The following is a 14,977-nucleotide window of genomic DNA, read 5'->3' as shown; positions in this document are numbered from 1 at the left end:
CAATAGGGTCTTACATTCCTCTACCAACCGGTCCCTGTCGTTCCCCCGGCTGTGTCCTAGGATGCGGTGCCTAGGGGCGCCCCAGCTCTGCCCCGTGTCTGATGGAGCAGGGCAACCCTGCCTCTCCCTCCAGCTCCTCTTCTGTTGCAGCGGAGTCTCGAGCTGGACGACAGGCAGCACGTGGCACTTACCGCATATGGAGCTCGCGGTAAATCGGAAGGCTTCCCCGGATATCCACGTGCCCTCTGACCTGCGTGTCTGACCTGCTTCTGTGCCTTTGGTCACGGGCGTGCTGGGTGCCATTCACCTCAATGCGGCCCTGCCTTCTTGTTTTTCTGTGTTTTTAACGCCATCCTGGAAACATCCCCTGGGGTGCTGACTTTCTCAGTCCCGTCACCCTATCGTCCTTCCGGCTTCAGCGACCACCTTCGGTGTTTCCTATCCCCCTTTTACAGACGAGGGAACTGAAGTGAGGATGTGAAGCCGTGTGCAGAGAGAGAGAAGCCCAGAACTCTGGCTGCCTAGCTCTGCCCACCGGGCCCCTGATACTTAACACAACGACACACAGCAGAGCCACAAAACGCAAGACAGCTACTCACCGCCTCTGGTCTCGTGTTCAGTCCTGGCTTCTCTGGGAGAGCTTCCGAGCTCTTGGCCGCTTAGGAGCCTAATTCGAGCCATATCATGCCTGCGAGGTCCCACTGGCTGGACTCCCAGTCCTCCCGCCACGCTCGGGCTGGTCTCGCAAGAATTTCCCTGAAGCCGCTTGGCCTTTCGGTGATATCGGCCCCGCCTGTTTGTCCAGTCCGCCTGTCAGATTCCTGTGGCCTCTTCAGAGCTCCTTCCTGATTTGACAGCAACCCCCTCCTTTCACGGGGTGAGAAGTTAATTTCCTCAACGACTAACTACTTCCCCATCCTAACCCGGGTTTCGCAACCTGGGCACGATTGCATTTAATGATCATTCTGTGCGCGCCAGGATGTTTTGTTCATCCCGGGCCCCCAGCCCACGTTATGCCAGTCCCCCGTCCCCCACCCCTCGTGACAACAACAAAGAGGTCTCCAGGCATTGCCGAATGTCTCCCGAGGGACAAAGTCACCCCAGGGGTATTTCTACCTTTGTGCCTCTGTTTCAGTTGGACGGAGGGGTCTGTGTTATTCTCCCCTAGACTGAAAATCCATGCCTCTGTATCACCCATTCTCTAGTGGTGGTTTTCCAAAGAAAAATGAAAGGAGGGTGCTTTAGTTGTGATTGTGTTGAACGAGAGGTCAATTTCCATTATGGTAGTGATTCGTTGGAGTTCTCCAGAAAAACGGAATCAATAGAGTGTTGTGTATGTGTGTGTGTGTGTGTATAAAGGAACTGGCTCATGTCATCTGTGGAGTGACATGATATATATGTATATATATCATGTATATATAAGGAATATGTATGTATATATATCAAGTATATATAAGGAATATATATATATATATTAAGGAATTGGCTCATGTCATCTGTGGAGCCACAAGTCCAAAATCTGGAGGGCAGACCAGCAGGCTGCAGACCCAGAGAAGAGTTGCAGGCCAAGTCCAAAGGCTTTCTGCTGCAGAGTTCCTTCTTGCTCAGAGGAGGTGAGGTCAGCCTTTTTCCTCTTAAAGCCACCAACTGATTAGATGAGAGCCACCTGCATTGCAGAGGGCAATCTGCTTTACTCAGGGTCTACTAATTTAAATGTTAATCTCATCCAGAAAACACCTTCATGGAAACACCCAGGATAGTGTTTGACCACATATCCGGGCATTGTGGCCCAGCTAAGTTGGTGCATGAAATCAATCATCACAGACAACAAGGATGAATTAATTTACGGCAAAGGAAGGGAGGTGCACTTGAACTCATCTGGAATGTGGGGCCAGACTTCCAGACTTCCATGATCACTGTCTGAAATGTCAATGTTATAGAGACCACACTGGGGCCATCAGTGGTTCTCAACCCTGGGCGTTACAATCACCTAGGGAGCCTTGGAAAGATAGCAATGTCAGAGTCACCATTGACGAGCCAGGCGTGGTTGCATTGCTAGCAATCCTCAGATGTTCCAGGTGTTCGGCCAAGGATGAGAGCCCCTGGGCAGAATGAATGTCTGATGCTCCCCCCAGGATGGACCAACAAAGATGAGCACAGGCTCTGCAGAGAGGCGGGCTGGGCTTGAGTCCCACTTCCCTCCAAGTGACTTATGTGATGTGGAACGGCCATTACACTTCCCTGAGGCTGCTGGTCAATTAAGAAGATGCTTGGAAAGGAAACAGAGCATTTATCATACATCAATTTATGCCTGCTCTCATCACTCAGCGTGGTACTAACAACCTGGGAGCCTCTTCTCTGTCATTTTTCTTTAAGTTCATCTTAAAATATAGTAACAATTACGCTTTATCTAACATGTGCTGAGCTTTGAGACAGGCACTGTGCTAAAAGTAGGCATTATCTTATCCTCACAATTACCCAATGAGGAAGAGTCTGTGATGGGCCCAGGCTACCAAAGAGGAAACTGAGGCACAGAGAGTTTAAGTGGCTTGCCCAAGTATGCTGCTAACAGTCTGGATTTATCTGACTTTGAAGGTTAATGTTTTTTAAGAACTTTCCTTCCAGGAGACATAAATCAAGATTACAGCCACCGAAAAAGAGGAGGCAACACATGCCAGAGTCCCTGGAAGTCCCCATCACATGCCTAGAGAACCTAAGAAAACAGAAATTAAAATTAGTATGGGAGCAGAGTCGTTAGTTATTTAACAAAGACTTTTGTTTAAAAAAAACAAAAACCAAAGTCATTTAACAAAAATTTTGGTGCATGTCCAAAATTCAGTCGTGTTCCTGGAGAACAACAACAGGAAGCAGCAGTCATACTTAAAAACAGAGATCCCTTCGTGACAGCAAAAAGAACCATGAAATACTTGGGAATAAATTTAGCAAGAGAGGCGAGGTAGGTTAATGAATACAACCACCAACCTTTACTGAAGGATATTCCAGAAGATTCGACCTTTGGAGAGATGGCCTGTGCACATGGTAGCTAGTGTACAGATGTTGATTCTTTTCAAATCGGTTTTAGGTTAAAACAATTTTCTTTTTTTTTCAAGTAAAAATTAGGCACCGAAATAATTTTGAAAAAATTCAAAATTTTCCAAGTACAATAGAGTGCCTTCTGAGTTCACAGCAACTCCCGGTATCTCTGAAGAAAAGAGTCAGCTCTCCCGAGCACTTGAGTCACTTCTAGACTTCGTTTTGGATTTGGTCACCTGTGGCCTTGAGACTCTTTTTGCTTGGCTCTTCCTGGACACACTCAGATCCAAACTAATTTACTGTAAAAAAATTGCTTTACAGTTTTAAAAGTCTTAAATTGTGAAACATATCATAGGTTTAGAAATATCACACACACACACACACACACACACACACACACGAGTTTAACAAACAAGTGAATACCCATGTAACCATCTAGGGTGGACAGACTCTTAAGGAGGCCCCATGATCTGGCTTTCACGTGCTGTGTGATCCTTCCCCTCGAGTGTGGGTAGAACCCGTGACCTGCTTCTAGACCTAGAGAATATAACAAACGTGAGGGAGTGTGTGCGACTGCGTGTGTGTGATTATGTCACAGAAGATGGTCACATCTATGACTTGCTGTGTTGTGAGCTGCCTTTCTGAGCTGGCCACACGGCCGAGAACTGGGGGCTGCCTTTAGTCCACAGCCCGCAAGACACTGAGGCCCTCAGCCCAGCATCCTGCAGGAAACCGGGCGTTGTCAACAATCGCGTGAGCTAGGGAGCAGATCCTTCTCTGGCAGAGCCTCAGATGAGACCACAGCCCCAACTGACACCTCGATTATAGCCCAGGAGAGAACACAGCTAGGCTGTGCCCAGACTCCAGGCCTACAGAAATCATGAGGTAACAGACATATATATTTTTAAGCTGCTAAATTTAGGGAAATAATGTTATTACCAATAGATAACAAATGTGCCACCGCCCAAGGGAAGCCGTGGAATATTACCAACGGTTCACAGGCCCCGTGTGCCTTTCCTACCACTTCACTTCCTCCTCCCCGGAAGCAAGTACTATCCTGATTTTCGTTTTGATCATTCTTTTTTTTTTTTTTTTTTTAAAGCTTAAGCTTTTTTTTTTTTTTTTTAAGATTTTATTTATTTATGTGACAGAGAGACAGCCAGCGAGAGAGGGAACCCAGCAGGGGGAGTGGGAGAGGAAGAAGCAGGCTCCCAGCGGAGGAGCCCGATGTGGGACTCGATCCCAGAACGCCAGGATCACGCCCTGAGCAGAAGGCAGACGCTTTAACGACTGCGCTACCCAGGCGCCCCTCGTTTTGATCATTCTTATGCTTTTCTTCGTAGATTTACCATCAGTGTAAGTACCGCTAAATAGGATGTGTTTGGCAAGCACACACCTAACTCCATAATAATAATAAAGACATGGTCAATGAGGTAATTTTTTTTTTTAAGATTTTTTTATTTATTTATTTGACAGAGATAGAGACAGCCAGCGAGAGAGGGAACACAAGCAGGGGGAGTGGGAGAGGAAGAAGCAGGCTCACAGCGGAGGAGCCTGATGCGGGACTCGATCCCACAACGCCGGGATCACGCCCTGAGCCGAAGGCAGACGCTTAACCGCTGTGCCACCCAGGCGCCCCCAATGAGGTAATTTTTAACTTGACAAAGTAACTTTGAAATTGATCCTGAAGAATACATAGAAAGATAGAAAGTAATGACAAAATATCTTGAAAAAGAAAAATAATAAAATAGATCCTTTTATTAGATATTAGAAGATATCGTAGGGGCGCCTGGGTGGCTCAGGGGGGCGCCTGGGTGGCTCAGTCGTTAAGTGTCTGCCTTCGGCTTGGGGCGTGATGCCAGCGTTCTGGGATCGAGCCCCACATCAGGCTCCTCCGATGGGAGTCTGCTTCTTCCTCTCCCACTCCCCCTGCTTGTGTTCCCTCTCTCGCTGGCTGTCTCTCTCTCTGTCGAATAAATAAATAAAATCTTTAAAAAAAAAAAAAGAAGATATTGTAAAGCTCATGTAATCCTGCTGCAAGAATGTGTTGTGAAATGAAACAGAATAAATATACCAGGAATGGATCCTACCATGCTGAATAATTTAATATAAATTAAAGGTAACATCACGAACACTGGTTTTTTAAAAAGGGAATTCTCAATAAATTAGCAACTTTTTAAATATTTATATTCACTTATTTATTTAACAAATATGAAATGGATCCTAACCTCCCAGCATGTTTGTGTGTGTGTGTGTGTGTGCACGCACGCACACACACACACGTACACTCCTGATCGATTGGTAGAACACAATACAAAAGAACATCTTCCTCCGATTTGGTCATAGATTTCCCAGGAGTGCTTTAGCTTAAAAGCAATAAAAAATCATGATGAAATTTATTGATAAATCTGACTGCATAAAGATTTAACTCATTTTACCAGAAAGCAACGTAAACAAAGTTAGAAGACAAAGAATATTCCCTGAAACACTTACAATGAGTATGAAACAGTATCAACTTCTTGAGATATACCAAAAGCTTACACTGACACTCCAAAGACCAGGAGAGTCATATAAGGAAAAGCCAAAATAATAAGTATCTTAGAAATGATCGACCTCGCTGGCGTAAATGGAATTGCAGCGCCATATTGGCAAAGTTGGCATTATGGTACCTGAAGTTGGCAAGCGATGGAAGGAGACAGGCGTTCCCTCACCGTTAAGAGGAATGCACACTAAAAGAATGTTTCTGCAGAGCAGTTTGGCAAAATTGTTCCTACATCTTACAGATGTGTGTAGTCTTTGTTCTAGTTTATTCCATTTGTGATCATCTGTCCCAAGTAAGAATGGTAAATACAGTGGTTGATGTTAAAATACATCCATCAAGACAGCTGCACTGACAAAAATGGAAACAGAGTAAATATTAGGGGAATCACGAAATACATTATGGCATATCCATCCACTTGCTGGATAGGATGCAGATATCTAAGGGAATGTTTACTTATAGCCTTTAATGACAAAGATAAATTCTTATGGGTCTAAGTTAAGACAAACAAAAGCAACCCTAGAATCCTGCAGTCGACCCTTCCCAACAAAGCAGCGGTGCTTTCTAGTGGAGTTGGACACATCGGGCTGAAATCCCAGCAACTCTACCTATTTGCTGTGAAGTTTTGCTGAGTTGATTAACTGTTTTGAATTTCAGGTTTGCTCATAGAATTGTTGTAAGGATCCAGTGAGATTACATCAACAAGACAGCCCTACCTGCCTCCTCTTGTTTATAACGCTGAGCATGGGGATTACATGGCACGTGGAGAGAAAAGGGGAGAACCCCAAATCATCTACAGACTGATTATAAGTTTAAAATACGTACTTACCCACTAAGAGAAGGATAGACACAGTTGGTTTTAATTCTTCATTTTTAAGAAAGAGTGGACAGGAGTTTCCTGTCTTTATTTCCATGAGAGTGTGGCTTCTGTCTTGGGGGGAGACTGTGACCATCTTGTTCCCAGGATCCCAGTGCACAATCTTCAGGTGAGAAGTCTCGTGCCAATCTTATTCCCGAATGACCGACTCACGAAAATCTCATAATGCTCTCACTCAGGCGGGAAACGGGGTCTGGTGTGATTTGTGGAAATGACAGAACCACCTCTCTCGCAGGACACGCAGTCCGCCGTGCTGGTTGTCAGCCTCTGCTCCGCGTCAGCACCAGCCAATATTCAAAATGCAGATTCCCAGGCTCCATACTGAGAGATTCTGATTTCGGCAGAATCAGGCTGGGAAGCGTGTGTGTGTGCGCGTGTATGAAACACATAGTGAAGTTTGTAGAGCGTAAGCACAGAGCTAAATGCACACTTCTGCCTGTGTAGGACGGACCTACCCTAGTATACACACGGCGTGCTATGTGTGGGTAACACACCAGCATATATACCTGCATCTACACGCTTTTTCCCATAGGTATATACCGGTCTAACCACCACTCAGATCCAGATGAAGAACCGTTCCAACATTCCCAATGCCCTTTCCCAAGCAATAACCCCTCCCCTCACCCCAGGTAGCCATTAGTCTGTCAACACGGATTAGCTGAGTCTGTTCTCAAATCTCGTATAAAGGGAACCATGGTGGACTCACTCTTTTGTGTCTAGTTTCTCCTGCCCCACAGCATGTTGGCAAGAGGACCGCCACGTTGCTACCCGGAAGGGTAATTGGTTCACTTTTATTGCTGAATGCGGACAAACGACAATGCGTTCCCCCACTCTCCTGTGGACGGGCATCCAGACTGAACTCAGCTTGAGGCTCTGTTGACGAGCACTGCTCAGATGTTCTCACCCCTCTCTTGCGTGCTCTTGCACGTACTTGGCTGTGGGGTCGATGGGCTGCCGAGTGGGTACGTGTCTAATTCCAGCAGACGCTGCCCCACGCTGGAAATCCATATTTTTATAAGGAGTTCTGATGCAGGCGGTCTTGGACCACACGCTGAGAAGCCCTACTTAGCTAAAAGCCCCATTATGTGAGCAAACACATTCCCTTGAGTTGATCCTTTCTTGGGGTACAGGTGGGGACGAGCTTGCTTCCAGTGAGATGCCAGCTAAGTGATTCGGGGAAGTGGGGGTGGGGGATGAGAAATTAAATTTATACCATCCCTTAGCACCTCTTTGGAAGAAATCTTTGCAATCCACTACTTTTGCCCAACAGAAAGAAGCTAAGAACAGGGAAGCTTTGATGGGGGTGGGAAGGTGGGAATCCAGGTCCCTGTGCCCCATCAACCAAGCCCTCTCTCACCCCAACCATGAGCTAGAGTAATGTCCTATTATTTGCTAGAAAAGAGGGATCTGCTTGGGACCTTGGGTTGTCCGTATGGGGAGCGACCGTTCCTTCCAATCACCTGAAAATACTTGCAAAGCCATGTCCCCCCATGCTCTTAACGCCGGAGGGGGGTTGCCGGAAGCAAGCGAGACGGCATTTCTCCTGCTGTGCCCAGCAGGTCTAACAGCAAAGGCCAGTTACAGAAAAACCATTGCTTTCAGCCAACTCCGGCCGTTTCACCACAGACCCAGCCAACTTCTCTGAGGTCAGAAGGCCGGGAAACGGGGCTTCGCGCTGGCAGCCGGGCAGAGGTGAGGGAAGGAGGGCCTGCCTGTCCTGTTGGCTGCTTCCCCGGTCTCTCTGCCAGGAGCCAGTTTTCTTCCAGATTCCAGGGATCTCAGCAGGTTGGCTCAGCCTCGGAGCTCCGATCTCAAGCTGCTCTCTGCTGTTCTCCGCTGCGCACTACACCCAGGGCCGCAGGCAGCTCGCTCCCAGAGATGCGAGAAGGGGCTTCCACCGGAGGCAGGCACGGGCCGGAGAGGAGGGGGTTAAAGGAGCCAGGCTGCGCACAGGGACCCCCAGCCCCCGCACCCACCCGGCTGGGCCCCATGTCCCTCCCTCGGGCCCCACAGCTCCCTGAGTGTCCTCTGCTTGTTTTGGTAGACAAAACGCTCTTCCCCACTTCTCTAAACCCAGTAAAACAGGACGAACAGTGTCTGTCTTACCTCAAAGCTCAGTATATCCCCAAAGTGGAATGTGTTGCCTGGTACAAAACAATGAATATTTAGTTGAATACACGAGTGAGTAAATAATTGAGTGGACATCGAACGAATGAATGAAGAAGTCAAATATATCATTCATGCTCTCAGAGAATGAAGCTGCTGGGATCGCGGGGTCACAAAGCTCTTCTTCCTAAATAAAAGTCCCTAGCTCCTTCAAAATAGAAAAGGGGCGCTCCACGGGGCGCCTGGGTGGCGCAGTCCTTAAGCGTCTGCCTTCGGCTCAGGGCGTGATCCCAGGGTCCTGGGATCGAGCCCTGCATCGGGCTCCCCGCTCCGCTGGGAGCCTGCTTCTTCCTCTCCCACTCCCTTGCTGTGTTTCCTCTCTCGCTGGCTGTCTCTCTCTGTGTCAAATAAATAAAATCTTTAAAAAAAAAGGGGGAGCGCTCTTATCTGAACTGGTGCACTAGAGATATTTGGGGTCACCACAACTGAATTGGGGGGGCTACTAGCATCTAGCGTGTAGAGGCCAGGGACACCAGCATACCTCCCGAGGCAGACAGGCGGGTCCAGCACGACCCAGAAGCGTACTGTGCAAACTGTGACTAGTGTCGGGGCCAAGAGAGCCCGAAGTGGGCCCATGGTCGGCCGGGGGCTGGTGCGGACGTTGCTCGATGCGAAGTGGCAGCAGCCACAGCTGCTGGGGACAAACTTGCTCCGGTTGAAAGCAAGACTGAAAAATTGACCCAGATAAGAACCGCTCAGAGAAGATTTCACAAGTTATATCAGCAGAAGCCAAGAAATTGGTACATCTGTGTGTCAGGAAGTGAATGGTGGTGTCTCTGTAGGATGCACGAGCCAGCTAAACCCAGAAATGTGTTCGCGTCTTGTAGCTAAGACAGTGAGAAAGGCAGTCTCCACCTGTGGACTGCTTCTGTTGCCCTCCATGTAGCCACACTGGTGGCTCCAGCCAGTATTTCTCACAGTCTTTTTGGGGGAGGGATGGGGGATACACAACACAATCTTCTGTGAAAGCTGTACTCGTTCAAGCTAATTTACTTATGATACAAGAATACACGTCCTGGATTAAGTTCTTTCCAACAGTTCCCTGCACTGGTACCTCAATCACCCTATGAATACAAGTCACCCCAAATCTGGCTTCCCTGCCCCTCACCATGCCCACTTTATACCTGGAGGCTCAGCGTGGACACTCAGCTTGTCCCAGATCCCTCGGGAGGGGAGAGGCAGATCCAGGACCAACGGCTGTTCTTCTGATCAGCATTTGATGCACAGGTGGGTCCTGGAAAGGCACGACTATTTATATTGCTGCTGGCTTCAAGCTGAATGTGTCCAACGGCGGCCTCCTTGGCTCGGCCAAGCCTCCAGGCAGGTCCCGAGGTCTCTTCCCGTTGCTCACTGCGGCCCCCACAGTCTGTTCTGCCCTAGAACCAGTGGGCAGTGGGACCTGCCCTCTCAGGCCTGTCTGGCTGCCAGCTCCGTCACTCTGTGTCCTAAGTTCCTGCAAACCAGCTGCCCCCCAGTTCTACTCCCCACACCTGAAAAAGGGACAGAGAGCGCTGACTCACTCACCAGGCTGTGAAGAGCTTCCACTCTGTGATATGAATGGATTCGTCTCCCCTCTCCCCCCGAAACACGATTGCCATCTACCTGTGAAGCGCTAGTCTGGCTGGCAAGAGGGCTGTCATCTTCCTTTTTTTTTTTTTTTTTAATTAGGGTGTGGAAGGTACCAGATCAGATACACAATTACAAAATGCCGCAGAATCCAAATTAAAAGACCCAATGTAGGGTCACTGGAGCTAGTCTGGCTCAGGCAAAATAAAGTTTTTTCATCTGTAACCCTCTTCTTGACATGGGATTTCTAAAGTCTCGGGACTTGTTGGGGTCAGTTGTTTTCCAAAGTTCTTTTTTCCTTTTAAAATTAGTTATTAAGAATCAATTATTAATCAATTATTCAATTACTAAGAATTGTTAACTATTGATTTATATCAATATTAATAACTGAAAGTATTGATTTTAATTATTAAAATAATAAATTAAGAAATAAAGAATCGATGGTAAATTAATAAATTATGAGCCCCCTAGCAAGAACACTTTTGGGGTGACAAGGTCTTTACCTGGTCAGGTAAGGCATCACTGCTCCAAACTGCGTCATGCCCCTTCACTTTTACGAAAGACCGACTTTAGTACCCATTTTTACGAACTGAAAGAAATGCAAAGAGGATTTTCACGTTTATGAAAAATGGTGAAAAGCAAAAATAGCGGTCAGAGTGGGTTTTGCAGCGAGAGGAGCCTGAACAGAGGCAGTGCGCACCTGGCCGGCGAGTGGCGCCCCCAGCGCCTTCCGCGGGAACTACACTCAGCGTCTCTGCCTGGAGCCGCGAGCTCTGAACTGTGCGGGAGCAACCGGGCTTCACCTCCACCTGTTGGGTGCATCCGTTAGCAAGGTGCGTCCTAAGTATCAGAAAAGCCCAAGAGAGGTTTTATTGGGGGGGGGGGGTCTGGGAACGCTGCAAAATTTCCCGGGGAGATGAATGGTAACGGCTTTGCTTTGGGCCATTTTGGCTCAGGACAAGTTTCACAGGCGCGCTGTACTTTGGACTGCGGGGAAAGCTGTATGTCAACGCTGTTTCCTCGTCCTCTCCTGAGGTTTTCTGAGCCCTGCACCCCTCGCAGTCCCGGCTTACAGTAAACCCATGAATCAACTTCCCGTCTCAGTTTCCTGTTTCCTAGTAGCTGCTAACTACTGATTTTAGACAGGATTATGATAGACAACAGAAAACAGCATTGTCACAGTAATCTAGGACTTAATGCAAGAATTGAAACGGAAAAGAAAGATTTTTGTATTAAAGACTGTGAGGTTTATACTTGTTTATCTCCATAGAATGGACAAATGAATGAATCCGAGCAAGGACATTCGATGATATACTCTTGGATATTTTTCGGTGATGTCACAACCTGATTCCTGTTCGGCCTTCTGAAGCCCTCCTCCCCAGCTTCAAGAGACCGCCTACTCCAGGAAGCCTGCCCGGATTTTCTTCCCGAGATGCTCCTCCTGGGGCACAGGTCACGATTTGTCGTATATAACCATCAGATGGAAACTTTCTCTGTGTTCCGAATTCAGTGATAACTACTGTATGTTACTTTTAGCAAACTTCCTTCTGCATCGACAATGATGTCCCACATTTATCGCATTTACTGCGGGCCAAACCCTGACTTAGGCTTTACTTGGAGTATCTCACATAATTCCTACATGACCCTGAGACGTGTCATTATTACCCCCATCTCACAGAAGTGGAAATTGATGCTTACTGTTGTAGACACTAACAGACCTGGTATGCGGCCATTCTTGTGTTTCTGTGGTAAGTCAGCTTGGGATAGGCTCTGCTGTGGTAACAAACAACGGAATCCTAGTGGATGGATGGAGTAGGGGTTTACCTGTTGCTCATGCCACGTTCTGCAGGTGTGGTGGCCCTATATCCGTGGCCAAGCCTTTCTGGAATATGTGACCTCCCAAGTCAGGGATAGGAGCAGAGGGGGCTACACACAGCCCTTAACTGTTGCCTCTGTCTGCAGGTGTCCCCCACTTTCCCTTAGTCACAGGGCGCAGTAGGAAGGTCTCCTCCTCGAGTTAAGGGTCTTGGATCAACTCTTCTTTAAAAAATCCTCTAGTGAGGAGTGGAGTTGAGGGAGGAGTTACGGCCCTTCTCACCTTTAAAGGCTTGGTTTGAAAGATTCAAGCCTGTGGTCTTTTTCCATGTATGTGGTCACTTTATATGCATTATTCTATCACTTTGTTTTCTAGCATAGATTTTGAAAACTGTCCCACGTATGGACAAATTTCCATTTGAAAAATCCCATGTGCTCAAGGAAAATTATGCTGAACATCAAAACATACACATCGTTTGGCCTGGCATGTGTAGAAAAGCCATGTTTTAACAACTGATTTACTGTGGGTTTTTTCCTGCTTCAATACACCTTTAGTCAAATGTATCCATCTTTTATACCTTATAGTTTTTGTCATTCTTAGAAACACTCAGGTCTGAGGGGACACAAAGTCCCCAAAGTTTTCTTCTAGCATTATTTATATTCCATTGTTTAAAATTAAAAACTTGGACCACTTTTAATTTAGTTTGGTGTAAGGACAAGTAAGCAATCTTTTTTCGGATTGGTAACCAACTCAGTCGTCACCGTCGAGCGCATCATTTGCTGTTTCCCCCATGGATGGGAAATGAGCCGTGGTTTGTCCCCAGTCCACACACACAGGCAGGAAGCACATTTGCAGGCTCTGTTCTGCGGCGACCCCAGCTTCAGGTATTACAGGGTAACATTTAATTCTCGTCCTTTCTTAGGTCCGTTTTCATACATGACCTGTGGAAGTAGTATGATGAAACCAGGCGGGAGAAAATGTGTTTTTACTGGGACCGCAAATTTAGAAGACGTCTTTCTAGCCGAGATCATCTTTCACGATTAATAGGAATGTTTGAAAATTAAGTGTTTTTCAAGGTCCAAATGCATACTGTTCCTTATTTTTGAAGGCAGTACCGGAAAGATCATGGACTGCCCCAGAACTTGCAATCAGGTGGGACCTAGGGATCCTCTGGTCCAATGTTTTCAGTTTACAAATAAATTTAGGCCCAGAGAAGGGAGGTGAGGTGGCCCAGGTAGCACAGCAATCTGGTAGTTGGGATGGCCATTGCCAAGTCCCAGCCCCTTCCCTGGGGCTTCTCTCCCCAAACTGGGTGGATCCGGCAATCTGGGTTCCTGAACTGTCTCCCTCTGAGGCTGCAGGCCAGGGAGAAGCTACAAGGTTCCCGCACAGGTTTCCGTGCCCCCACCCCCACGGCCCCCCACCACACAAAATCAGCCATCCACAGTGAAGAGAAAGACATTTAATCACTTCTTCGTCTTATCTCTTAAAGCGCTCAAAGTGTTTTCACAAGTGCAAAGGGAGCGATTGCTCTCAGCCAACACTGACCAGTAATTCCAACACACACACAAAAAAACTACAAATCACCGTGCTTTATACTTACTTTTAATTTCTGCACTGAAAAAAAAAAGTGAAAACCATGACAGGTTAGTTTACAGTGACGTCACCTCTGCCTTTAAATTAACCTTTGCTCTTGGGGGCAGAAGGGGGAAAGAAAGACAAACACATCAAAGCAGGAGCAACACGGTGGCCGAGACACCTGGGTCTGGCTCGTCGGGCTCTGAACACCCGGAGGCGGCGGCGCCCTCGGCGCGCTGGCCTGTAAACACCGACAGGCAACAGTTAAGATACATTAAAAAGAAAAAAAATTCCCACAATTCCATTCTTAAAACCAAGCACAAAAACAGACAGTGAATACAAGGTTCACGTGAGCGCACCCCATCTGCCGTGGAGGCGGCCACACAGCCCGGCGAGCTCCGGCCCGAGCGGCACCTGCTGCGCAGAGCTCCGGCTTTGCTGAGCCGCCGCGGGGCCCCTCGTCCCGCCAGCAGAGGGCGCGCTGCAGGGACGGGGTCTGCGGGGAGGGGATCCGCGGGGGTGGAGGGGTGGGGGCCGGCCCACAACCGCAGCCTCCCCTGACAGACGGCAAGAGCCGCGGGGGCGGATCTGTGTGCTTTCGAGGCTCTGCCTCTGGAATGTTCTGCACTCGGGCTGGGGTGGGGGGTGGGTGTGAGTTAAACGCTCCACACGTTGTTTAAGTGCTTGCTTTATTTCTCATGTGCAAACTGTTACTGTCTAAAGCTTTCAGAAGGACGTGTACAGATAGGACACCCTGCAGAGACGAGGGCACTCGCGCTAGGGCCCTCTCTGCTGAGCGGGGCGGGGCGTGGGGGCGCAGGACAGAAATGTGTAGAGAAACGACGTGTTCTGCTGCGGTTAAGCTCTAGTCCCTGATTCGGTCCGTCCAAAGGAGGGGGCCCCTCAGTAGGTGATTGTCCACTCTTTGACAGAGGCGTCGTGGGAGGTGGTGACCAGCGTGTGCTCGTCCAGCCAGGCCAGGCTGCTGACGTGGTGGAGCCGGTGAGCATCTGCGGGGGAAGAAGGCGCTGAGGGGAGCCCGCGGCTCGGCTCCCCAGCCCCTCGGACGAGGCGCAGGGGACAAGCGTGCCAACAGCCACAAGGGGCCGAGAACCTGACCGTGGACCGCGGTTCATCAGACCCCATCCCTCTTCACGGAAGCCTGAGCGTCTGGAAGGTGGACGGTGGGGGCAGGCGTTCTCAAGCCAGCATCCCTGCCGCCCCTCCCAGACATGGTCCTGTCCTGACAACCAATGTCCCCTGGAGACACAACTGTTCCTCCCCCAAGCGGGTGCAAAGTCGGTTTCTCTTTATGCCTAAAGCAACAATACAGGATACACAGGAACAGCCCCCTGGTGTATCTGTGGTAATAAATGGGCGGGGGGGGGGGGGGGGGGACAAA

At 48.5% G+C, this 14,977-nt stretch overlaps 2 protein-coding genes across 6 annotated transcripts in view; both read right to left on the bottom strand.

The window, feature by feature from the left end:
- The window catches only part of SLC2A9 (solute carrier family 2 member 9), a 260,925-nt gene extending 260,069 nt beyond the window's left edge, over nucleotides 1–856 (bottom strand). For 3 of the 5 annotated variants that reach the window (XM_040625291.1, XM_040625294.1, XM_040625290.1), the window contains exon 1: nucleotides 600–856. The gene's annotated coding sequence lies outside the window, so the exon portion shown is untranslated. The remainder of the gene's footprint in view (nucleotides 1–599) is intronic. The other 2 variants (XM_040625292.1, XM_008685761.2) reach the window with 2 other exon arrangements.
- Nucleotides 857–13,586: 12,730 nt separating this feature from the next.
- WDR1 (WD repeat domain 1) overlaps nucleotides 13,587–14,977 on the bottom strand; it is a 41,765-nt gene continuing 40,374 nt past the window's right edge. The window contains exon 15 of the mRNA XM_040625128.1: nucleotides 13,587–14,585. Coding sequence (XP_040481062.1) covers nucleotides 14,479–14,585 — 107 coding nt within the window. The 3' untranslated portion in view covers nucleotides 13,587–14,478. The remainder of the gene's footprint in view (nucleotides 14,586–14,977) is intronic.

Source organism: Ursus maritimus, unplaced genomic scaffold (assembly GCF_017311325.1).
Source record: "Ursus maritimus isolate PB19 unplaced genomic scaffold, ASM1731132v1 scaffold_8, whole genome shotgun sequence".
Taxonomy (NCBI): domain Eukaryota; kingdom Metazoa; phylum Chordata; class Mammalia; order Carnivora; family Ursidae; genus Ursus; species Ursus maritimus.
The sequence above is the reverse complement of the archived record's forward strand: the minus strand, read 5'-3'. Positions and strand labels throughout refer to the sequence as shown.